General features: G+C 39.9%; 1 protein-coding gene across 1 annotated transcript; it reads right to left on the bottom strand.

The window, feature by feature from the left end:
* On the bottom strand, nucleotides 1-24,634 carry tbc1d9 (TBC1 domain family, member 9 (with GRAM domain)). The gene is made up of 21 exons (XM_028600781.1): nucleotides 23,837-24,634; nucleotides 15,160-15,270; nucleotides 13,305-13,423; nucleotides 12,453-12,681; nucleotides 11,709-11,970; nucleotides 10,504-10,711; nucleotides 9,970-10,176; nucleotides 9,672-9,836; nucleotides 9,043-9,193; nucleotides 6,883-7,097; nucleotides 6,668-6,785; nucleotides 6,299-6,584; nucleotides 5,307-5,436; nucleotides 4,857-4,955; nucleotides 4,491-4,559; nucleotides 3,821-4,061; nucleotides 3,560-3,625; nucleotides 3,090-3,176; nucleotides 2,507-2,575; nucleotides 1,989-2,092; nucleotides 1-1,886 (listed from the first exon to the last, which is right to left on the bottom strand). The coding sequence occupies exons 1-21, from the start codon at nucleotides 23,955-23,957 to the stop codon at nucleotides 1,074-1,076; spliced, it is 3,870 nt and encodes a 1,289-aa protein (XP_028456582.1). The 5' UTR covers nucleotides 23,958-24,634; the 3' UTR covers nucleotides 1-1,073.
* Nucleotides 24,635-25,306: the final 672 nt, after the last annotated feature.

Consider the following 25,306-nt stretch of genomic DNA (forward strand, 5'->3'; position numbering starts at 1 on the left):
TCAATCATACTGTAACTTTAATTAGATGGAGTGATAGCCTACACAATGCATCAGAATCCAGAGTAAGGACACCTGGACATTTAAAATAAAAAAATATTCACATAAAAACAAGCTGAATACAGCAACGTAAAAATGTACAGAGCAAAAAAGGTTAAAATAGATTTTTTTTTTTTTTTAAATATAAAAAGGCCGTAACATATTAGTGGACACCATTATCTTGTAAACATAAAGAAAGTGCAGGTTTCTCATTCAACACCTTTTTTTAGTGTAATCATTTCTTAGGACACATGAATTCCTTAATCATCAGGTGTGAGTCGTTTTTCTTTTGAGTAAAAACAAAAGTTGTTTGTGATTACCAATAAACAAACAGAATCCTGGTGAGTAAATGTTCATGAAGTCCTGTGTGTGTGTGTGTGTGTATGTGTGTGTGTGTGCGTGTGTGTGTGTGTGTGTGTGTGTGTGTGAAAAATAGTTTAAATCAACAGCCAAAGTGACACATTATGCACTAATACATGAAAATTCACTTAATCATTGAATTTTCACAGCTTTGTTTTGCATTTGTCCGTATTGTCGTTCCAAGAGAAACGGAAAAACATTTTGTGTTCAACAGCAAATGGAATCATAAAGTAAGGAAGCGATAGTTTGACCCAGATATAATGTTAGGTGATCGTACGTAGACTATCAATATCCCAGTGTACTGTATCATGGACATTTACATCTACATAGCTTAAGAGTACTAGGGATTACAATATTAATACCTATGCATAATGTTTATAAAGTACGGCTACTACATGTACACACTGATTTCATCTGAGCAAACCCTAATATTAATGTCCTGTTCCCTCTTAGCAGGACAGAATCTAATGATTGTTATAATAAAGGTCTTTCACATCTGGTAAAATACATCGCCAAGAGCAGTTTTTGGTCACATTCATTCAACTATCATACACATACACCCACCTTCGTTGTCCTCTAAAACTCACCGAGACTGACGACTGATAATCATGTTTCCCTTTTTAAAAAGTCTGTGCGTGCGTGTGCGTGTGTGCGTGTGCGTGTGCGTGTGTGAAATCTCAGCCAGAAAGCGAGATCTCATAGTCACTTGTTGACAGCAGGGGGCGGCCGACTTTCTGCACATTCTTGGCGTTAGTTATACAAGCCGCGACCTCCACCGGCTTCTCAAAATAATGCACCAGGGCCTGCTCGGTGAGCACAGAGGCCAGGAACTGCTCAAACGTGATGGTCCAGTCTTTATCAATGCTCGTGCTGTGAGGCAGCCCTCGGTCGTGGGGTCCGCCGCCGCCGTGGGGCCGGCTACTTCTCTCACCGCCGGGGCCGTCGTCGCTGCGTACCAGCACAGTGTCGTCTGCGATGTCCTCGCACTGCAGCTTGTCGTCCAGCTCGTGGGAGCCAGCGCTGAGCACCGAGTAAGACGACATTGAAGTGTCATCTTTGGTTTCATCATCCGAGATGAGCATGGCAGATGAAGTGCCTGTGTCTTTGGGAGACGAGTCCTCCAGCCTGATGTCTTGCATAGACGGCAGCTGCTCGCTCCCTTCGTCCCCCTTCCCCTCCTCGCAGGGGATGGCCTTATTCTCCAGACCTGCAGGGGCAAAGCCGTCCCCCTGGCCCCGCTGCTGGAACATGCCATCCAGCACGGCCCCCGGGCTGCTTTTGGGATCTGTGGCGTCTCTCGCGCACATGCTCGGCCCCGACTCACCCTCCATGTTGTGGTCCCTTCTGCCAGAGGAGGAGAAGAGCTTTCCCACCTCTCCCATTTCCAGCAGCAGACTGGTGACTGTCGCTGTGGCGTGATACAGCTCCTGTTCTGCAACATCCTCACTGAACATGCTGTAGAGGGTCTTGCAAAGCTCAATAAACTGACTCTGGAGGAAATGACACAGTTCAGGGGTCAGTTATAGCCCACCCTACTACTTAGTTTCTTATGCACATACTGTGTATGACAGATACGGAGGGCGAAGTCTCACCTGATTCAGCTTGGGGAGGTCTTTTGTATTTTCTAGTTTAGATTTTGTCTCCTGGTTCCAGAGTTTCAGGTAATGGCGATATTCAGGAGTGTTGAGTTTCTTTACTGTAAGATGTACAAATAATGTGTTATTAACTCTTACTATATTTTGTTTTTTAAAAGCATGTGGGTGCCTTTAATATCTGCTTGTTTGTGTATTGCGATTAAAGACTACGATATCTGCAGAACCGAACCTAATTTGTGTTGTTGCATCATGGATATGGGTATATCCTGTATACACATGACTTTACAAACACGATCAATTGTGTTCAGTCCATGAAAATCACCCATATGTTGACCCAATAACATTTTGTGTGAATATAATAAGAGTTTTTTTATTGGCTGTTAATTGAGACTAAAAGGTTATGTTATTTGAATGAGACTAAATGCTCATTTTAGATAAATGGGACTTTGTAGTATGTTGTTGTATTAGATCTATACATTCAGGCTTTTATATTACTTTTGCTCTATGCTGCTTACCTTTTTCAGTCTTAAATGTAACTCTGACAAAGCCATCATCCCTCTCACTTCTGCACTTTGAGTCGTGACCTGAAGAGAAAAGATCAAAATTAAAATTTCTTCAATTGAATTATAGTAGGATTATTAAATTCCAATAGCTTGACTAAACTTTTAGCGCCCATCTTTTAGCAACATCCTCTATAGTTTGAAGACAAGCATATTAGATCAAACATATACTGTATTTTTGGGCACCTGTATAGCTCAGTCGGTAGAGCGGGCGCCCATATATAGAGGTTTACTCCTCGACACAGTTGATCTCTTCTGCTAATAATTTTTCACCCTTTTTTACTTGCTCTTTGAATTGTTTGATAAGTGTATGTACTGGATCTTTACTATGCAACAGGAGGAATTGGGTTCAGAGCTGTCTTTTGGTACTTTTGGGGGTTGGGAAAAAGTGGGCCCCCAGTATGGTGTGGGGACATGTTATATTGATATATGGTTATATTAAATCCTTGTGGTGCACCTGCATAATGTGCTTATAGGTAAGGATGTAATCAAAGCAACACAAATTTGATCACAAAAAAAGCTGATCTTGGTTTCTTACCGATGGACGTTCCTGGAGTGATGTCTTCAAAGAAATACTGAGTGGCCTCAAAGGCAGAGTCGGGCTCTTCCGGTTCATGAGTGTTTTCTGGGAGGAAAATTTAACTTGGCTTGTGAAAACATTCTGTCAACTTTTTTTGTAATTCATTTCATTTTTATCCCAAATTTTCAAATTAGAAACATAAAGCTACCTAAGTATTCATTAAGTTGACGACTGAATTTAAAATACAGTGAGTACTTTAAAAAGTTCTCTTTTCGGTCAGTTATCTCATAAAAAAAAAAGCATGCTGATAAAAGTAATGGTATGAAAGAGATTTGCCCAGTGAAGTGAGACAAAGAAAACATTTTCCACGGAGCCACCTCTTTTCTGTACAGCTAATAATCCTGCTTCACTAAAAAAAATGAAATATTTTCCTCTGTGTCCTAAAAGACTTTTTCCGATAACACTGAACTTCATGGACGCACACTCACCAGGTATGACATGCAGCTTGTAGAGGAGCTTCAGCTTGTCAGTGAGGTCCCCGTGACACAGGACACCTAAAAACACACCAACAAGCTTTAGAGATCGGACACATCTGAACTGCTTCCAGATGGGACACACCAGCTTGGATGCAATTATAACCTTACATAAGAATCATGACATCATAAATTTGACAACTGATCCGCTATGTTACAAACCATTACTTTCAAAGAATATTTACAAAGACCTACGCACAACCTCACTCTACTTACCCAGGCCACTGATGAACTCCCGAAAATTGATGAGGGCATCTCCGTTTTGGTCAAGGAGACGGAAGAGGCGCAAAGCCAGGGGGTCTGAGTGGGCTCCGTTGGCCCAGGGGAACAGCAGGTTGAACAGGCCTTTGAACTGCTCCACGTCGATGCGGTACTGCTCCAGGTAGGGCAGGCTGGGGTCGTGGCGCTCTGTGGGGTTGCTGCTGCCGCCCCAGTAACAGCTGGTCAGGTGCTCCGCCTGAAGAGAGGAAAAGAGGGGGCAGAACTGTAAATTATAGTATGCCAGTCAATATAATTTAAATAGAAGAAAAAAAAAACCTGTATGTTTTGCTGAGTTTAAAAAGGTCAATTATAGATAAATGTGGCTAATAAACAATAACCACAGGCATAGTTGCATTGTGTCATGTTTGAGAAATACAAAAACACACTTTGACAGTATGTTTGGAAAACACAGTCACTCTTGAATAATCTAAAATCGTCATGAACACGGTCATTAACAAAGTGGCAAATTAAGAAAAGCTTATGCTAGACGAGTAAGATAGCTGGAGCACTAATGTCAGGATTCCCAGGCTATCATTCATTTTCTCTGCAGAGACCAAATACCTCACCTTTAGCATGGTGGCAAAACAGTAAGTGGGAGCTGGAGGTACACAAAGCTGTAACTCACCTTGAAGAGCACATAGAGCTCCTCCAGCTCGTCAATACTGAAGGCAGTCTCTGTTACAATAGTCCTGACCTGAAATATATTATGATATAATTACATTAAGTAATCATAGAAGAAAGAAAATAATGTCAAGCGTGAAAAGGGAGCACATGATCTTATAATGACAAGAATGTCATTTAGTGGGTTTCAAAGATCAAATCTAATTTGAGGAAACTTTTAAAATTGTTCCATGTTGCCTGATTCCTGTTGTGCTAACTGCAGGACAGGGTTGAGTAAGAAGATTATACTTAAACACACAGAGTGTACTTGTACACTTTCACAAACGTGTCTAATTCCAGTGTTAATAAGGGTAAGTCAGTGGGTCCTTACCACGTTGCGTTTAGTTGTATCTTCAATGGTTTGGATGACTCTCAGTCTCTGTTTGAAACGCATCTGTTCAATCACATCTGCACGGATTGAACCAAATTTCTGACACAAAAGGAGAAGGACAAACGGAGAGATATATATAGGGTCAATTTAGCAGTGGTATTACTACTGGAAGTCTGTTATCACAGTGGAAACAACAAGTGCAGCTGGAGACAATTGTGTGATTGTGAGGAGACAGATGGGCTTTTCAGTGAGATACTGTTAAAGATTCTAAATTTAAGTTTAAATCATTTGAACTGCATTTTATTGAAAGCTGTAACATTACAGCTCCCTTTAGAAAGAAAATCCCTCCACATCTCGAGAGCAAACACAGAGGAGGACACCGGTTTACACACGCTCATCATCATCATCATCATCATCATCATCATCATCATCATCATCCCGGTTGAATACCTCGTAGGAGCTGCGGACCAGTTTGAAGATGTCGACCTCTGGATGCGGTTCTCCATTGTCTGTCAGTAAGGAGTGCAGGTGGGGGATGGGGGGGAGGGTGCTGTCCTTATTGGTCACACTGTCCAAGTATCTACAAAACAAGTGATTTACCAAAATTATCAAGAAATCTTTCAGGCTCGAGGGACAAAAATATCTGTTAAATCTTAAAATTGTTTTTAGGGTTTTAGACAGTGGTGGGAAAAGTATCCAGATCCTTTACATAAGAAAAAGTACTAATACCACACAAGTCCTGCACTGAAAATTTTACTTAAGTAAAAGTATATAAGTATCATCAGGAAAAGATGCTTAAAGTAGTAACAGTAACATTTCAACGGTGCAATAAGCGATGCTGCGCAAAGATTGCTGATATTTGAACTCACCTGTCAAACAAAAAACATCCCCTTCAGAGGCTCCGCCCCCCAGATTCATAGACAGATAACTACTGGCCGACCGTCAAATTCACATGCTGCCTCCCTCCCCCCCCACCATCAACTGTTGCCGCCGATTGGCTGTAATAGTGTTTTGTGGCTCATGCACTCCTTTCTGTTTGTTTGTTTGTTTGTTTTCCATTTACACAGCCAGGGCTGTGTATTAACACCAGATCTTTTTTTTAAGCGCACATAAAATAAAAAGCTAGGTGACCTGAGGAGATATTACCTGAAATTGACAAAAAGTGTATTGGATTAACATCACTTACTAAATCCTCACATTTTAGAAACTGGAAACGATCAAAAAACAGTTCTGTCAAAAAATTAAGCGTGATCATCTAATCATTTCATCTGGACTTGTAGGCCATTATATTGATGGGTAGTTTAATTTATAATAAAACATCATATTTTATTAACTACATGCGTTATGTGTGCAAAAACCTTAATTTGTAAAGTAACTAGTAACTAAAGCCGTCTGATTAATGTAGTGGATAATGATAAAGGATATAGTATTGTCCCTTTTACCTGCCCAGTACGGTCATGGCCTCGCCGTCATCCTTGCAGCCCAGCAGCTGGTGGATGTTGGCGTGCAGCACGGAGAGCGCCAGCTGAAAGATGACCTTGATTCCGTCGTAGAAGAAGCAGTCCACCACCACCACGGCGCTCTCGAACGGCATGACCGACAGGAAGAGGGTGAGGAACCAGGAGAGCGAGATAGTGGAGATGACCCCGAGGTCCTGCATGCAGTCGTACAGCTGAGGAATGTACTCACGGGCGAGCTCCTCAAACACCCCCTGATCCACTAGGGCCCCTGGGGAAGAAACAGGATGTTAAACAAATACAAAACGGTCAAATCAAACCCCCTAAAATACAGAAGCACATGCACATACTGACCTACAACCCTAGTGTTGTAGTAGTCAGGCAGCATCCTCTCACAGAGCGCCACAAGCAGCCAAAAAGCCTCCTCTTCTTTGGCGTAGAGCAGCAACACAGATGTCACAATATTCATAGCCTTTGGTGTCGAAGGAGAAGAGAGGAGAATTTCAAGTATTGTCAAGGCCTCCGAGGTTTCTGGCAGTTCATGTCAAAATCGAGGGGAGTGTGTGTACCTGACAGTATCCAATGTTGGGGTTTCTGAATGCGTAGGCTGTAAGGACCCTGCGGAGGGCAGCGATGCCCATCTCATTCTGAAAGGCCGGGTGCTCAGGGAGAGAGCGGTGCAGGTCCCTCTCTATCTCCTCTGTTGCCAGGTTGTATTTGCCCATCGACTTCTCCACCAGGTCTTCGTAGTATCCGGGATGGGTGGCCATCTCGTTGACCGTCCCTATGAAAAAACACTTGAGTTCAAATGTCCTCAAAGATAACTACAAGAGCTATGGTAACAGTCTTTGTGATGGGGTTGATTACATGCAAAGCGGTCATTAAATATTTAAATCCTATAAGATAAGATCAGGCAGGGAAATGTAAATGCCACAGCAGCGAAGCACACAAAGATTTGCAGCAACTTTGAAGAAGAAAAATACTATATACATTTTAGACATCTACCACATACAAGTGAAGCATGGCTACAGTACATATGCATCAGGGCATCCATACTGGGATGTGATTCTGGAGCTTCTGCATCTTGTAAATGCAAAGGAGTAAACTGTTGTAATTTCACTAAAAGTACCCATTGTTGTCACTTGTTAAAGTACATGGTCCATTTTTTCTTTATTTTTTAATTCATTCACAGATGTATTCTTCTTTATGTCGAACCCTTAGTCTGTAACTACATTTGCACAAGTAAAAAAACAATAACACATCATACGTTAATGGATAAAGAGCTGTATTGGTGAGATTAAAAAAAAAAAGAAAAACTCAATTTATGATGACATTTCACCAGAAAACAAAGGAAACAACTGCTGTAACTATTCCAGATAATGTCTAAACACAGCAAGCAAAGTAGGAGATCCCTGCTTCTATAGTAAACTACATAACCAATTATGGTAAACACCAAACCATGAACTGATTTTTATCGGAGTTTCAGTTATTCAGTTACACCAGTGGTACTGGTAATTACATGCCTTAGAGACCTGTTCGCTGGTTAACTGTACTTGAGTTTAGTTAGGTGAATAACTTTCCAGTGAAACATGGAGAAAATCTGTAGTTGGGAGTTGTAGGTAACCCAGCACTGCTCGCTTGGGGACGAGTACTTTACAAGCTGCTGCATGACTGTGCCTGTACACAGGGAAGTGTGGTGTCACTAGCTACAGGTCCTCTGTACAATCTGCAGGTAATGGAACGTTCTCCTTTAGCAGCACCATGTTTGGTGGTAAAGTTTAAAATGTTGTGTTCAAGTACTCATGGAAAATAACATAACATATGCTTGTGTATGAGCGGTTTCACAAAAATCAAGTGAGATCATTTGTTTTACTTCAAGCCCATTTACTCCAGATAATGAAAAACATAACTTATGTCATGTCAGCAGGATTGTTATCGAATTCTCTTTTCATGTGTCAGTGCATGACCAGGTTGCCTTTCTCTGAGTATATACAGTAGTGGCATTATTGTACACATAAACATGGAATCTGATACGAACAACTGTGTGTGTAGTCAGCAGACATTAATAAATTGGAAAACACATTTTTAGTCGTAGCCCCTAAGTGTATTCTTTTGTGCTCATACACGCTGTACATAAGAATTTTTTTGATATTCAGTATTAAAACATATTGCATATTGCTAATTTTTCGCTTTTTCAAATACTGTCAACTCTAAAAATCTTTCAAAAGAAACAATCAGTTTTCAGTTGAGTGGCTGAAAAGTGGATTTGAGAAGTGCATTTATCATTTTAAGTAAAATATTTAGCTCTTTTCCAGATCTTGCCTCAGGTACCGCCTAGGCTAGAGCTGGCACTGAATGTTTGAAAAACAATTTCAGTCTTGAATAATCTGAATAGTTATGAACATTGTGTCATAAATAAAGTGGTAAACTAATCTTTACCATGTGTTTATACAGGCTGCAACACCAGAATACCCTTTGTTTTGACAGTAGTATTAACGTCCTACATTGGCTATTCCATTTTTGTTTTTTATCTTGTTCTTACATTGTGCATTTGTCAACAGGTTGTCTGTGGATCAACTACACCCGCGCAAAATATGTATCATGTGATGTTAAGATCAAGTGTGAACACGTAGTATGCAGGGCGGAGTCTCATTAGGTGAAGTGTAAGACAGTTCCATATGCACAGTGTGTGTTTACAGCATTTTATGCCTCCCTGAACATTTGCTCACCAGAGAAAAGCAGCCAGAGCTCTCCTCTCATGCTCTCAGGAATGCCCTTGAGGACCAGCTCCTTCGTCTTCTCAGTGCGGTACATACACACTCCCTGTCCGTACTCGGCAAAGTGGTTCTTCCACGCCTGCTCCTTTAGGAACTCCTTCGCCTTAGCAAAGAGGAAAAAGTATTTCATGGAAATGCAGCAGCTCAAGTGCAATTACCGCAATTTTTTTTCTGTCAGATTTCTGCTTTAACTATATTATAGTTACTATTATAACTATCAACTATTAGATTCATTTCTTGCACAATCCACAAAGAAAATATCATCATGCAGGGTCACAGTCCCATTGCATTGAACTTAAAAACAGGTGTGGCTTTATTTATACATTGCGGGAAAAATAATCCAGCTAGGTGGCATTTAGCAGCAATCCTCCATGCAGCTTTAATATCCATGCAGTGTAATGATGTGAAAATGGCTATCAAAGAAATGACAATGTATTAACTTAGAATCCAAGGCTACATATAAATAATAGCTTTTAACAGAAGAAGAATGGATCAAAGTATTATTAAACTAGGTTTAACTACCATGCTGGACAAGATGAAATGCTTTTAATTGTACTCGACAAAAGGTGCATTTAACTCACCAGTTTGGGATTGAACTCCTCAGGTGAGCGGCGGCGGTACATGGTCATGAGGGCTTGTGTGGCTGTTGGCACTCTGCTGTCGTTCAGGTTGAACGTACGCTCGCCTTCTGAGCTCAAACTGTGCTGTGGGCTGCTGGAGAGCAGGGATCCATGCTGGGAGGAAACCTGGAGGGGATAGACATCAGATTCAAGCTTTGAAATGGACACACCACAATTATTTACAGTATTTTATAGATTTTCTATTTACTCAAAGTAAACTAGGTATTTACGTAAGAAACAAAACAAAAATTTCTTTTACCTCGTCATCGGAGCTGTTAAGGCTGCTGGTAAGCTCCCTCTCTATGTGGATCTTGGAGCTGGTCTGCTGCAGGAAGTCAGAAATCCTCTGGACCAGGAAGTCTCGATCTTTCAGGTTAGCAAACAGGAAGGTCATACGATTCTTGGTACTGATGGAGAGCGGGCTGGGCAGCACGTTGGAGCTGTCTGCCTTCTCCACGATGGTCACCTGAAGGAACGACAGGGAACAAATATACTCTCAGTTAACACAAAAGTTTCCTAGCAACTGATTTACACCTTTACCTGCTGAGACATCCCGTACATTTCAAAAGGTTTAACACAATTTAGTAAATGACTAGCGTTAAATGGAAAATAGTATTAACTTTGTGTACTTTTATTTACAGTAACAACCCTCTACCAGACATTATCAGACACATTCACGTTAGCGGTTAACTTCAGCTTATACTCATGACTGCTGTTTGGGTAGAGACAGTTTCCAGTTACAGGGTTGTAAATTTTATTGGCAAAAGCAACAGGACGGAGACAAACAACTCGCCTCTCGTAGCGGGATAATGAGGCTGCACAGGGTCTCCTCCTTGCTGGTGAAGCAGATGTAGTTGGTGGAAACAAACATCTGTCCCAGGATGTGCATCTTGTTAAAGGGGGTCCACAGGGTGCAGTCTGTGTGTCCGTCCAGTTTTTCATCTTTGGGCAGACGGAAGAGCGCCCGGTAACGCTCACTCTTCGCTCTCGCATCCAAATCTCTGAAAGATGGAAAAGGTCATGTTAGATGACACATTTTTGTAAATATATAATGTAAATTAACAGCTTGATTTGACATAATCATAGTGATAATGCAAAAAGGTGATACACCAAAAATACTTACTCTAATGAAAAATAATATGTGTAAAGTATACCCAGTTAAATTTATACACCGTCGACTGGATAGTTTCACTTCCTAAAGTTACACAGTTTGGACAGAGACAATGAAGTGTCTGTGCAGAAGAGTTATGCAACAATCATATAACCCCAGACTGCAGTATAACCAAATCATGCTTACATAAAATGTTTTTTGATCGAGCAAAAATTAGAACTTGAGGCTATTCTTTAGAGATTGCAGAGGCCAATTACTAGAGTTCAAAAACACACATTTATTTCCCAACAAGATTCAAGATACTTTACGGTCATGGTATGGACACAACGGAATTACACTGGTGGCAATCAGTGCAGCAGCAGTAAATAAAAAGATTAAAAAACAATATTAAAAAAACGCTTTGCACATAGTGCCCATATGGAACTATGCAGAGTGTTTACATTACTAATGTGTTTTACATTAGTGGCAATCAGTGCAGTAGCAGTAAATAAAAAAAGATACAAAAAAAAAATAAAACACTTACAACACACACAATATAAAAAAGGCATTGAACATAGTGCCCATATAGGCCTATACTGAGTGTTTTCAGTTTGTGACAGTAGTCCTTAGCAGCTACAGGTTGTTGTTTGTGTGTTTGTGGGCATAGGGAGGGGAGGGGAGGAGGGGTGATGGTTTGCAACACATGTATGTCTTGCTTTTGCAGTTAAACTGTGAAACCTAAACTAGCAACACCATTTTAGAATTTCATCCTCGGTTGTTAAGTGTCTGGGTAACCAACTGCTCTGCCAACTAAATGTTCAAATCGACTGCATGTCATAAACAGGCTTGAATGGCATTCATTATTGATGAGCACAAGCGTTTCCTGCTCCGCATCAGATCTTTCTCACCTCTTTAGTGCGGACACCTTCTTGGGTGACTTCTTCTTGAGCTTGGGCAGCGAGCGGTCCTGCTCGAAGCCTTTGTTGTCCAGGAGCTGACGCATGGCGATGTTGGCCAGCTGCTCCGCCAGCTTAAAGGTCTCGTTGATGTTGAGGAAGACAGAGAAGACGTGCTCGTTCATGCGGGTGCTCACCTTGATTGCGTCGGGCAGCAAAAGGGTGGCGCTTTTCTCCAGCTGGGTGATATCTGCCCAACGCACCACCAGTTTGGCTGACAATTACAAAAAGTGAAGGTAGAGACATCAGTATATATGGAAACGATAAAACAACAGACTAAGGTAGCTCTCAGGATATGGTGTAAGTCTTGCATGATGGTTCACTTTGAGACGCATGCAAGAATACTAAAATGATGTTTGATATGTGGTTTAGATGTTGGCGTTTATCAACTTACTGCAATATAACTTGTGATAATAGTTTGGAGTCTCAAATATATAATATAGCCTTGAAAAAAAGAATTTTTTTCAGATATCTCCAGGTCAGAGATTCTTTTAATAAAGAAATGTGGAGGATAGTTGATATAGTTAAATATTCAAAGACTACAAACTCCAAATCAAAACTCCAAAAATGACAGTTCATATCACAATAAATGTGTAAGTCAGATGAAGACAAGCTACTGTATATTTTGTGACTCCACGTCACCCGACCCTTTTTGCTTGAAGACATTTCAAAAGTAAAGTTGGGTCTATATCCAACCTTCTTTTCCTAGTAAGTAGGAGTAGAAGCAGAGGTGGTTGATGCTGAGGTAGAGCCATCCCTGTCGTGGCACCTTGCCCTTCCAGAAGCTGCAGGAGTAATAGTTGACCAGCTTTTCCTCCTCCGGCATACCAAACAGTTTACGAAACTTGGTGCTGGCCTCCTTGAACTTGTCCGTGTCATCGTCCTCTTTGACGTCGTGGTTCTTGTTGTACTCCGCAATGATGCCCTGAGGCGAGATGGACAGAGACAGAAAGACTAAATGAGCTGGGACATGAAACATTAGGATTTTAAAGTGAGGAGCGGCGGCTGTCTATGATTGATGTTTTAAATGTACATTGTTGTATTCATAGAGCATGGGCTACTACGGTTATCTGTCCCCGTTTGTACTTATATATGAAACATTTTGTTTTGCAGCCCATCTGACCAGTGGCCATCTCTACACTTCTTTCTCATATTCTCCTCAAATCAAAAAAGACAGCACCACAGTCTCATAAGCTGGCTGGAGGATGTTGAGACACACCTGAGACTGAAGCAGAGAGAGAGGGGGAATGACATGCAGCAAAGGGCCACAGGTCAGAGTTGAACCTGTGGCTGCTGCGACAAGACTGAGCCTTTGTAAATGTGGTGCATGCTCTACCAGGTAAGCTATCCAGATGCCCCTATACACACCTGTAAATGCTCTACACTCTGAATGTCTGTGACCATCAAAAAAAAAAATAAAACTATAACACTGTCCATCACTTCCATCTATAATGAACAACAATCACCTCGCTATTTCACAGAGGACACCTTTGAATTTAAAGTCCAAACATCAAACTACATTTTTGATGGAACAGAGTGAGCAGTTACCTGGACTTTTCCTTTGACAAAGGTGGTAATGTCATTCTCATTCTCAAAGATGGAGAGAGTCTGCAGCAGGTTATGTTCCAGCCACTCCCAGTGCTCTGTGATCTCTTTGCGGGAGGTTCCTGCAGAGGAGTGAGGAGGGAGGGTCAATGCACTCAGCCGCTCTGTTCATAGGAGGAACATGATGGTGTAATGTTTCAGAATTAACTGGCATTATAGTCATGATCTAGTACTGGGCCACACGTGAATTTATGGGAAATTACTATTGTATTCTTAAACAGTGAGGTGGGAGATCCTGGAGGTAGAAAACTGGAGGATGGGCTAATGATGGCAAAATCATCAGTGCAAATCAAATTTCTAGAGCCAACAGTAAAATAAAATGCATATCACACACGTCCACAGCAACACTATAATTACCATTTTGTTACGTTATCAGTGAGGTCAAAATTGATGTTTTTGGCTGCAGGAGAAACCGTTTGCAGTAATGGCTGCCACTGTGGACCATTATCCCTCAGTACTGCTGCAAACAGCCCTTCAGTAAGTGCACATTCACTAAATTAGCGATGTCTGCCAGACTGCTCCACTCTCCTATCTCTGGGTGGAGGATTTAAGAACAGAGGGAGGGGAGGTGGGGAGCCATTGCCATTTCAAAGGCTAGTCTTCTGTAGGCCTCAGTTTCAGATAGGGAGCACAAATAGTATTTCATATACACATTAAGTAGGGAACCGCTGAATTAAATACATGGTTGCAAATATACCCTAACAAAGTCATCTTTGCTAGTGTCTCACTAGTGTCCCATCTTCATTAAATATGAACCTACAGCTAATTACAGCAGTTTGATCTTAACATCATAATCTTATAAAGCACCATCCATCCATCCATCCATCCATCTTTGTCCGCTTATCCGGGGTCGGGTCACAGCCTGACCATCCTGATTTGATATTATGCATTCCCACAATGTGTGGGTTGCATTTTATTGCCTCTGAACGCCCACATATATGTCACTGGTTCAAGCATCTCAAATGTGATAATTTGTTGATTTCCGTTGTCTTTTCTGATAGTAAATACCTTTCAGGTTTTGGACTGTTGGTCAGAGAAAATAAGCAGTTTGAGTGTGTCAACTTACTACAGGAAATTGCTATTTTTCACATTTCTACATTTGATTAATTAAGAAACTAATCAGCAAACTAATTGATAATGAAAATAACTTAGTTGTTGCCCTGGTTTTATGTTGGAAGTATCAAAGCTTTTTTTTTTTCGAAAATGTAGCTGAGATACTTTCAAATTCAAAGACAGTAAAAATTATTAAAAAATAAAAACAAAGAAGAGTGCTGCTTCTAATCAGTCTGGAGTGTGGCTGCTACTTTGCAGGATTCATTGCTACACACGGTCTCTCACTGGAGATAAGTAAAGCTTTGCATACATAGAATATGCAGAATTTATTGTTGTGAGACACCAACAGATGACATGAAATCATAATGAAACCCCATCCAGTAATTAGCAGAAAAACACAACATCCACTCATATTTGAGCATCGATTCCTGCACCCGATCCTGTAATCCTGCCCTTCAAAACCACCGGGGCATGATGTAATGCTTGGCATTCAGCAGCTAGCATGTCAAAAGGCAGGATGTTGGAGCATTATGTGTTGTGTGGTGGCTGGGGGAGGGATGTGCAGGGGGTGAAAACACAGAGGGGTCTATACTGGAGAAACATATACCTGTATAACTAAAATGTGCAGAAGAAAACACCGGAAGTGGTGTAAATCAACAAACTGAATTCTCAAATGAGACTTGAGATAGTGGCTTGCTTTCCTTCTAATACACGTGTTTGAGCTAAAGAGTGAAAGTGCACATACCATGAGCAATGATCCAGTAAACTAAAGAGTCAGGAGTCTGGTAAAGGATCCTATATGGGGCCATCCGAGCACTGGAGTCCAAGACGACGTCCAGGGTCCCAACCAGCAAACCTGTTAGAGCCCAAAATACAGTTATTTTTTGTGATTAACAATTTCCTATTTTTTTTTAAAACATACAAAACATACAACTCGCAACATGAACACATCCACGGTCATCACCACCCACCCAGACAAAAATCAAGAATCTGATGTAGATTCAAGACCATTCAACAAAAATAGACAATAAGCCATAAGCCTAATAAACATGTATAAATGACAACACCATAAGCCCATCATACATGTCTCTCCCCAGCACAAAGCTTCTTAGGAGCCCTCCAGAAAGCTGAGGTACTTTACCCATTTTTTATACGACATTAACGCCGCCACCCTAGGCATCTCACAAGACTACTCCTGGATTGACGGCACCCCTTTATTCTTCCATCCCCTTAAATTTCCTAGACCTTATTACAGGACCATAGGACATGAACAAAAAACTGTTATTAAAGACTGAGAAACAAATACTTAATACAAAACACTTCAGAGCTTTCCCCAGAGGCTAAATAAAAAATGTCTTGCGTGTGTCCAAAAACAATAAAAACCTCACACTCTAAAATTAACTTTTAATCACGATACAAGTTATCCAATAAATGTGTTCAGCTGTGAAACAAAAGACCATGTGAGAGACCTAAGCAATAATAAAAGAAAGTGCATTAATACATTCAGAACATTTTGTTATGCTTAAGCAAAAGGGGAAACCCATGAGGTCTGGTTGTTTAACATTTGAGCATATGAAAAACATCCTGTGATTGGAATGTCGATGCCTTACAATGAATGCATTTGGTAACTTGTTAGACTGATCTGCATTTGTTTACCTCTGAGACATGATAACTAATTGTGATTTTGGTATTTGAAGCCAGGTGATGAATGAAGGCAGATAACCACGGAACTAATTGACAGGCTGAGAAGGTGATAAAAGATAAAAGTCACCTGACAAATGAATGAGTGCGCTAATAAAATGCAATGATGAAGAGCTGTGATGCATGCATCTAAAAGGTTTAACAGATGTCAGCGTTTCTCCGAACAGAGAATTTGCTGCCAGCAAGGAAAACATGAGTTGTGTCCCTAATCCATACTACATACTGATTTCAGGCTGTTTTTTAGTGTATAGTGTGGACAAAATTAAATATACTCAACCATACAGCTTGCATACTTAACTTGATTTTTGAATGGGATGTTGATTCTCTCACAATGCAATGCACAAAAGGAATTGGAGGAGTTGGAAAGATTTTAATAAATTGTGGATGGTGGTGAAACAGAAACAGAACACGCTACAGCCTCTTAAAGACAGTCTAGTTTGGGGGGCCAAAGCGGGGTCCAGGCTTTTTTAACTCCCAACCAGTATACTATGGCGATTAGTATGTAGTATAGATGTGGGACACAGTGATAAATGTAAACAATGCAGGTTTTGAAATATTTAAAAACATACACTTGTGAATGTTGTGTGGAGGAAGAAAATGCATTCCACACACAACAAGACAATGCTTTTTGGTGAGAACAAGAAAACTTCACAGGATACCTTTAGCAACTTATTAACAGTTACATATTCAGAACTGATGGACTATTGTAAGAACCCTTTATTAATGACTTACTGACATTTCTATTTGCAGATGATTTACACATTGACTCAAAATTTAGAAACCTGCAGTTGGCCAATTGCCATTGCGATACCATTTTCAGAGCTGTTGTTAGCTGTGAATATTCTTCTTGGTTCAGAGTAGGTATGCGTTCAATTGCCATAAGAGACAGGTTATTTTTGTTCAGCAGCTCGTCAGGCCAAACACAGAATGAGTCACACAGAGAGAGGATGAGTGGGAGGAAGGGGAGAGAGAGAAGACAAGCGACAAAGCTAAAATGTTTTTTTCAGAAAAAAACAAGTCTTAATAATAAAAGAATGACATCTGCATGGTTAAGACCCACTGACCCTCCATCATTCAAAGACCTTACAAACCTTCACTCTTATTGTCTCCCTTCTATCCTCCTCATGTCCATTCTTCTCTGCCTTCCTCCACATATATTCCATTATAAGTCCTCATTAGCCCCTCTCACCATTTTGTATCGATGAACACTCAAGAAAAGCACCAATAGAGCAACTTGGGTTTCAATAAATAGCTGGTAGACCATGGCGTCTCTTAAACTGACAGACAGCTAGATGGTGACTGTCAAGCCAAATGTCATGTTTTGAGCACTGTCATTAGAACTACTATGCATACACGATTGTAGTTTTTCCACTTGTATTTGTAACCACTTAACCGTTTCCCCAGGGCTGAAGAAGTCAATCAGCTAAAGTGGAGTCTGACACTGAAAATAATGAGCTTATTCAGTCTGACACTTTGAGTCCCTTTGTGAGAAAAACAACGGTTGTGAGTGTGAAGACAACTTCCTCTTTGACAAAAGAGAATCACGCGGTTTAAAAGAGTCATATAACCCAAAAGTTCAAGATCAAACAATTGCTCACACGTTGACCTCAGAAAGCTTTTAATGGGTTACCCAGTTAGCTTTCCTCTTGAAATAGGGTTGCAGTGAATGAAAATTGACATTTATCATACAATGTACATTTGCGTATCCACAGTATTAAAAAATATATATATATTTTCAAAGGGAGATCTTTTACACAAACTTACATAAAAAAAAAGTATTTATTATAAAGCATTTGTTCTTTTTCCTAACATTATCAACTGATAATAATTACCGTATACTGTATCATTTTCTGAGACCGTTATACCGTGAAAATCTCATACCATTGCAACCCTACTCTCAAAACACTTTTAAATAACAATTCCAAAGAGATAGAGCAAATGCGCAAATCCGCTTTTTCTTGACATCTTGTGGTTAAAAATTCATGAAAAGCAGCGAATTTGGACTTTGCTGTACAGCATGCAATGAATGGTTCAGCCTACGACATGCCAGTTGAGGTTTAACGCCGGAAAATTGGTTGTTACGCACAAGAAAGAGACCACTAAAGGTTTGATACCACTTGACATCCACCTGTCACTCCTCCAGTAAGACTGATATAAGTGAAAACCAAAACAGACAGAAAGACAGCGGTTTCTAGAACTAGTGTGGATTGTATATGAGTTGTTGTTTATTTACAACCGGAACCACGAACATCACATGCCTCTGCAGTTTGTTCCAGCTCACACCTCTGCCTTACAGATATAATTTCCTTCCACATGCTATATGAGTGGGCGCACAAAACAAAGACAACACAAAGCTGTGATGGTTGCATTTTCTGCCTATGGAATGAGCAGAACAAGCTATAAAATCATGTGATGTCTCAATGAAAGAGCAGCAGACCAAACCAACAACATGAAAAAAGCAGCTTCATATCTTTTGTTTGTATCCTCTTTCTGCCTAAACATCTTGGAGGGGGAAGTGGTGGATGGTTGCTGGGTTAGGATGTTTGCATTGAGCACACAAAGGAACACCATCTGCCTCAGACTTAAAATCAATACTGCTTCAGATAACAGAAAATCGGAGACAAGCCTGAATCATCATCACCATCATCATCATTATCACATGCAAGTCTCATTGCCTCCACATATGCAATGATATGTATTTAACAGCCTCTCCACCTTTTCTACATCTACAGTATATCAACATGAAATACAAGTCCTATAGTTCAAAGTAACCGTGTGACCTACAAAATGTTGTCCATACTGACATGACACATCTCCAGTAAAACATACAGTAATTATTACCAGATTGTGTTATACAATGACTCAAATTATTGTGAAATTTTATGCTTTAAGTGTCAAGTTGCATAACAACTGACACGATGGCCTGATTCTGAAGTTATTTACAGTCTGATGAATGCAGGTTTTGTTCTATCTTATTCTCTTTGCTTCCTCACAGAACATACTGACAAATAATGGTCATGGCCACATATAGACAACAAAAGCCACTTGGATGCAAGACGTCCTTTCCAATGTCCCTCCAGCTCTGCACTGTCCCACAAAACACTGTGTGCATTGCAAACTCTGTTATTAGATAAGACTGCAAGTTAAAAGCTGGTAGTTTGTCAGGTTATATGTGTCATCCTGCAAATGACATTACACATGAAACTGAGCAGTTAGTGTAGACCAGCTTTGTTAGGTCAAATTGTATGTGTATGCATTTTTTTTTAAACAAACAAACAGTTGTACACTTTGCATTAAAAGTGAGCAGTGGAAGTTAATATGACTTAGGAAATTTACCATGAAGAACAATTTTCTACAACATTAGAATATGATGCGTAAATATCTCTTTGACTCGGTTTCTCTCGCTCTCTCATGGGCTAAAATATAAATTATATATATATATAAAGTCATATTAACTTCCACTGCTCGCTTTTAATGCAAAGTGTACAACTGTTTGTTTAGCAAATTACAAGTGACTCACTGAATGCTTTCAGTTAAGAGCATTAGTTCGTAAATGTATATTTTTTTTCAGATATCATTCAGTCGGTCCTCTATTATCTGCCACACTTTTTTTTTTTTTTTTTTTTTTTAAACAGAGGACGAGTTTCCTTCTTTACATATTATATGCTTTGCTCCCTTGTATATATGGACATAGAAAAGAAAGACACTGAAGAATTTTGACTGTAAATCTAGAAACTATAAAGATAATTAAGTGATAAATATAATGCACACTGTAAACATGAATGTAACAGAGTGATATTCAGTTATTTCACCCCAACTAAATATAAGCTCAAAAACCATTGGGGTGTCCTCTCCCTGTTGTTGCATGAACATACAGTAGCCTACAACACTAGACAGTTACTGGTCCAGTAAACTAAGTTTATATTTTAGGAGCATAGTACAATAAGGCTATGTTCTTAAATATTATATTATTATTATCATCATCATCATCATCATCATCATCATCATCATCATCATCATCATTATTATTATTATAATAATAGTCCCAGTGTACTGGACAACACAAATTGTGTGCTAAGAATGCCAAATACAGGAACATACATGATCATTTATTGTTAAAGAATTAAAAAAATAAATAATTCAATTATTCAGTATTCAAACTTCTAACAACAATATGAACAGCAGTCTTCATACAGCAATTTAACAGTAACTATGTCACATGAATAATTATAAAAAAAAAGGTCAACTTTAAATAACAGTACTTAAATGAACAGCAATATGCACCGGATGTATTTTAATGCAGGCTGATAACAATAAGGTAAAAACCACTGCTGAGTGAACAGAAAAGGCTCCAGGATTAATAGATCCTGGCTGTTAGCCTGGTCAGGACCAGGATAGCTGTAGAGAATAAATTAGGTGCCTCTGCTTTTGTGAAACCGAGTAAAGGCTAAATTGAGCCAGGATAACTGGGAAATCCTGGCTTAATCCCTTATCTTGGTTTTGTGAAATACCCCTCAGGTCTAAGAAATGTGTTGAATGCATTTCCTTCTACATAAAACATCTGCAAAGATGATTTTTCCTAAAGTTTCACACCTGCATTGTTTACATTCATGTTTGCTAGCTTTCAATGTTGTACTTGCTTGGGCACTGCTGCATTTATTGGTGCATCACTGCCACCAGTTGATCAGTGGAGTAGTGTAATAATGTGTATTGCGTTGCCTGCACACAACAATAAACAAAACTGGGACCTACTCCTAACCTATAGTAAAAACATTGCTCCATTACATTACTACTGTTCCAAATCTCCACAGGTTACCTTTAAATCTCAACTGACAATTACAGTACTATTCTCTGAAAGCATAATGGTACGAACACCATTAATATTGATAAAACAAAGAAAAGACTTGCAGCCTCCTTTTCTCAGGCTCTGGTGAGTTCTTGTTTTGGCAAGTGTGCTAAGTGGTGCTAGAGGATGAGGTCATTGTTATGTTATGTAAATGCTGAGCTTGCTGACTTGTACTGTGTGCCAGTTGGTGCTTGGTGCCCAGACACACTGGCACTGCCCACAAGCACTTCTTCCAGGGAGAGGGTAAACCAATCAGCTGCAGCAGGACGGAGCATTTCACAGAGCCAGGCACAAATCTGCTGTTCTGTTCAACTTAACAGGGCTTGAGTTCCGATGTCAGAGCTGGCAGCGGGCCGGTGAGGTTTGGTGAAAAAAGGCAAATGTATATTTGCTTTGCCCCACCAAACCGCTGCTCTCTTATTTTCAAACATAATTTACCAGAGTGGCAACATTGTGAAACATCAGTACAGTAGCTGCATAAACCGAGATGGACAGTTGCCGAATTTATGCAGTTCCTCCAGAGAAAAATGAGAAATAATTAACTCTTGTAAGGGTGAAGGGTCTTGTGGGTTTTAAACACAGAGACAAAAAATGGATGGGTATCTGGTTGCACATCCAAGTTCCCCAAACAATCCATGAGTCTGACAAGTCAAAGAGAGGATCTTCTAAGAATTTTGGGTCACCAAATGTCCTTCAACTCTACACCAGTTTTATGTTAACTCCAGTTCTCATTTATCTGAACTAACCTTATAAAGGAATCATCATTAAGGAGCATTTGGAACCCTCAAATAGTAAACTATTGTAGTTTCTCTTTAACACCCAAAAATTTAAAATGATAATACAGAAGTCGAATGAATGCGTGCTCATTAAAGAGGGTCAAATATGTCAAAACTTAATGCTTACTTTAAGCCTTTATTAGTCAGACTATGGTTGGTAAATATGACCATGTCTACCTCAAGACAAGAATTTGCCATACTGTTCAAACGCCTGCCTATTCAAAAAGGTTTCTGCATCAGCATCTTATTAACTGGATTCACCAAAAACAGATATTCCAATCGGGTTATCTTATCCATATAAAAGGTTCAGTGGTTCCCAAGCTGCTGGTCAGAACCTCCACAAGGGTTTGCAAAGTAAATCTAAGGAGGTCACAAGAGAAATAAAAATAAAAAAAATAAAAATAAATTGATACTTTTTTTTGGGGGTTCCTAATCTTTTGTGTGTAAAAACACACTTTTGAGTCAGTCCTCAGTGGCAGAGATTTTACTCTTATAGTAACTGGTGTTGAGGCTCATGACCAGTGACACTGACAGACAGAGTGAGAAAATCTCAGCAGGGAACAGAAACTGAGCTGATCTACACAGATCCATCAGTGACAGAGGCATCATTTTCACTTTAGGTTTGAATAAAAAAAAATAAAAAAAACGGCCTTTAAATATTCAGAATTTCCATTGCTATAAATTATATTTGGCTGCACATGTTAACATTAATGTAGGCTACTTATTACCAGCTGGGCCCTCAAAAGCATAGTTCACGGTGTGGCAATTGGTTTGTGATAACTTACTTTATTATAAGTTTTGGAATATGGAAATATCACTGACATCATATGGTCCTTGAAGTTATCTCCTGATCTTAAAAACACTGGGCCAAAATGTAGCATTACAACCTTCATAAACCAATATATAACATTTTTGTTCAAATAAATTACCACACAGTGCATGTGGGGCCATCTCATAGTTCATTGTAGTAAATTACATAGGGGGAGCATTCGGGGATTTATAGGGGCCCAGCAGCTAATTTTTGCAGCCCAAGTTATCTATGGCTGTCTTCGATATAAATGTCAAAATCAGGACCCTAACAATCTCATCTATTAAAGTTTTTCACATACCCAAATATGTAGGATTATCTCAAAGATGTTAAACAACATATTTTCTGTAACATTTGAGGAAGTGCCATACTTTGTGATGAATTGCAACCAGACGGATTCAGGTTAAAGAGTGAACCACATTTCAAAATTCAGAGGTAAAACGGGACAGTGGGCTGTTAACTGTAAACCTCCAACAGTCATTTCCATAACCTGTCTCCCTCCTCCTCGTCCTCCTCATGCTCCTGCTGCTGCTTGACCCATTTTGGATAGAATAAGCAAGAGAGGAGTGAGAGAAGGAAGAAGGGGAATGATTCAGCATGAACAAGCAAACAGACAAATAGATTCACTGTTGTTAAGGCTCCACAGCTATTAGCAGCTGCACAAGAACGACAACTACTATTGTTTGCATTGTTGTTATGGTTGGAATTTTCCTTGCAGGCAGGGATAGTCTGCCACTTTACAAGATAGTGTGACCTAATTTCTGGAGTAGGTTTTATATGATCTGAGAGTAGATGTGCTGGACTTTGTCCCTTGATACTTGGTCAAAAAGGTGTATCATTGGGCTAAAGCAGGCTGATAGTGTGAATAAATCAATCAGTAAAGAAAAGTACTCAACTCCTCTTTGCTAACATACACAAAGGCCACCCATGGCAGCTGATTGGTCATATGATCCTCCTCACATTATCCTGTCCATGTGTTTCCCCATGTCAAACATCAGCACACTCCACCTGACATACTGTACTAAGGTAAAAGGTACTTTATTGTCACATACACATACATGTAGCGAAATTCATTCTCTGCATTAAACCCATCCCTCAAGGGAGCAGTGGGCAGCCATTTACAGCGCCCGGGGACCAGCTCCAGAGCTGAGCCAGTGCCTTGATCAAGGGCACTGACTGGAGAACCTTGTACGTGTTTACGGTCACTCAATTTCATCATCAATAACCTCTGAATTTAAATAAAACGTGTTTTTGCTGATGATCCATGACAGTTTAATAATATAGGACTCACCCGCCAGGCCTCCGCCTCCATCCCCGTGGCCCTTCCGTTTCTGGAGGATGAAATATGGATTTGCTCTCTCGGTGATCCATAATGCGCCCGCCAGTAACACATCTTCGGGACTGACCCACATAATTCTCCTGTTTTTCAAGGGAACATTGAACACGGAGGGCTGCTGACGGCGACTATCAAACCAGCAGGGTTAGTCTAATTCAGTTATTAAAACACCGATGTAGGCCTGCTATGCTCCTCCTCGACCCCTTCAATTATCTTCCACTGTTGGCTGTCCGTGCAGAAATTAAGACGCGTGTGCAAGTGTTGCTATAATTAAACCTCGGCTCGGATCGGATCGGCCTTCAATATATGGAAGTGCACACAAACCTCTTGCAGCACCAGCCTCTTGTGTGCAGCACAGGCTCTTAAATAAATTAATACGTTTGAGGTTTCGCAGGTAGCCTGGCTCGGTTTGGATCAGGCTTTGTTGTCCATACGCTTCGTGGCAGGTGCGATCCCGTCAGTGTCGAGGTTTGTTGATAAGCAGCGAAAACCTCGTGATAGTCAGTCGGCCAAAATGAACAGCAAGCGGTCTATCTGCTCTCCAAGCTGCGATGTCTGTCCGTGTACTGAAGCAGAAAGACGCCACTTATAGACAACAACAGTAAACCCGACAGCAGTCGTCTTCTTCTACTTCTACTTCTTCTTCTCCGCCTCCTTCTCTCTGTTGTACCGCTGCCGCACGCAAACGAAAGCGAGGCGGACTGGGCACCGCGCGACGTCAGCGTGCGAGAGGTGGAGGCGCGTGAATTGTTTTATGGGTGTTATGAAAGGCTGCTGTTCAAGTGTCCCAGCCGGGCCCAGGATATTGATGTGGCAATAACTTTGTGGCAATTTGATGATTTATATTAGTCTGGTAATATGTAACAGTACATGTTTCTAACTGAAATAGTAAAAGCTGTAAAATGACTTCAGCATTTTGTATGCGTATGCATGTATATATATATATATATATATATATATATATATATATATATATATATATATATATATAAAGGAAATAATAAATGAATGAATTAGTTAAAACATTAAATTCAGGTTATGAACTACACATCTTTTATTCGAACATTCATCTCGGCTTCTGTGTTACATATATATATATATATATATATATATATATATATATATATATATATATATATATATATATATACATATATATATATATATATATATATATATATATATATATATATATATATATATATATATATATATATATTTACTACTTTTTATTTCAGTTAGAAACATGTACTGTTACATATTACCAGACTAATATAAATCATCAAATTGCCACAAAGTTATTGCCACATCAATATCCTGGGCCCGGCTGGGACACTTGAACAGCAGCCTTTCATAACACCCATGAAACAATTCAGAAATTCATTCAAAAAAGTGGGCCTATTTGTCTCATTGTTTTAATATACT

The sequence above is a fragment of the Perca flavescens genome, chromosome 2 (genome assembly GCF_004354835.1).
Source record: "Perca flavescens isolate YP-PL-M2 chromosome 2, PFLA_1.0, whole genome shotgun sequence".
Lineage (NCBI taxonomy): Eukaryota > Metazoa > Chordata > Actinopteri > Perciformes > Percidae > Perca > Perca flavescens.

Excerpts from the sequence above, each read along its gene's own strand:
- tbc1d9 (XM_028600781.1), bottom strand. The coding sequence starts at position 23,957 with ATGTGGGTCAGTCCCGAAGATGTGTTACTGGCGGGCGCATTATGGATC. Across the intron at positions 6,585-6,667 it reads CTACAACACTAGGGTTGTAG|GGGCCCTAGTGGATCAGGGG; the intron begins GTCAGTATGTGC and ends TTTCTTCCCCAG. Across the intron at positions 1,887-1,988 it reads ACCTCCCCAAGCTGAATCAG|AGTCAGTTTATTGAGCTTTG; the intron begins GTGAGACTTCGC and ends CATTTCCTCCAG.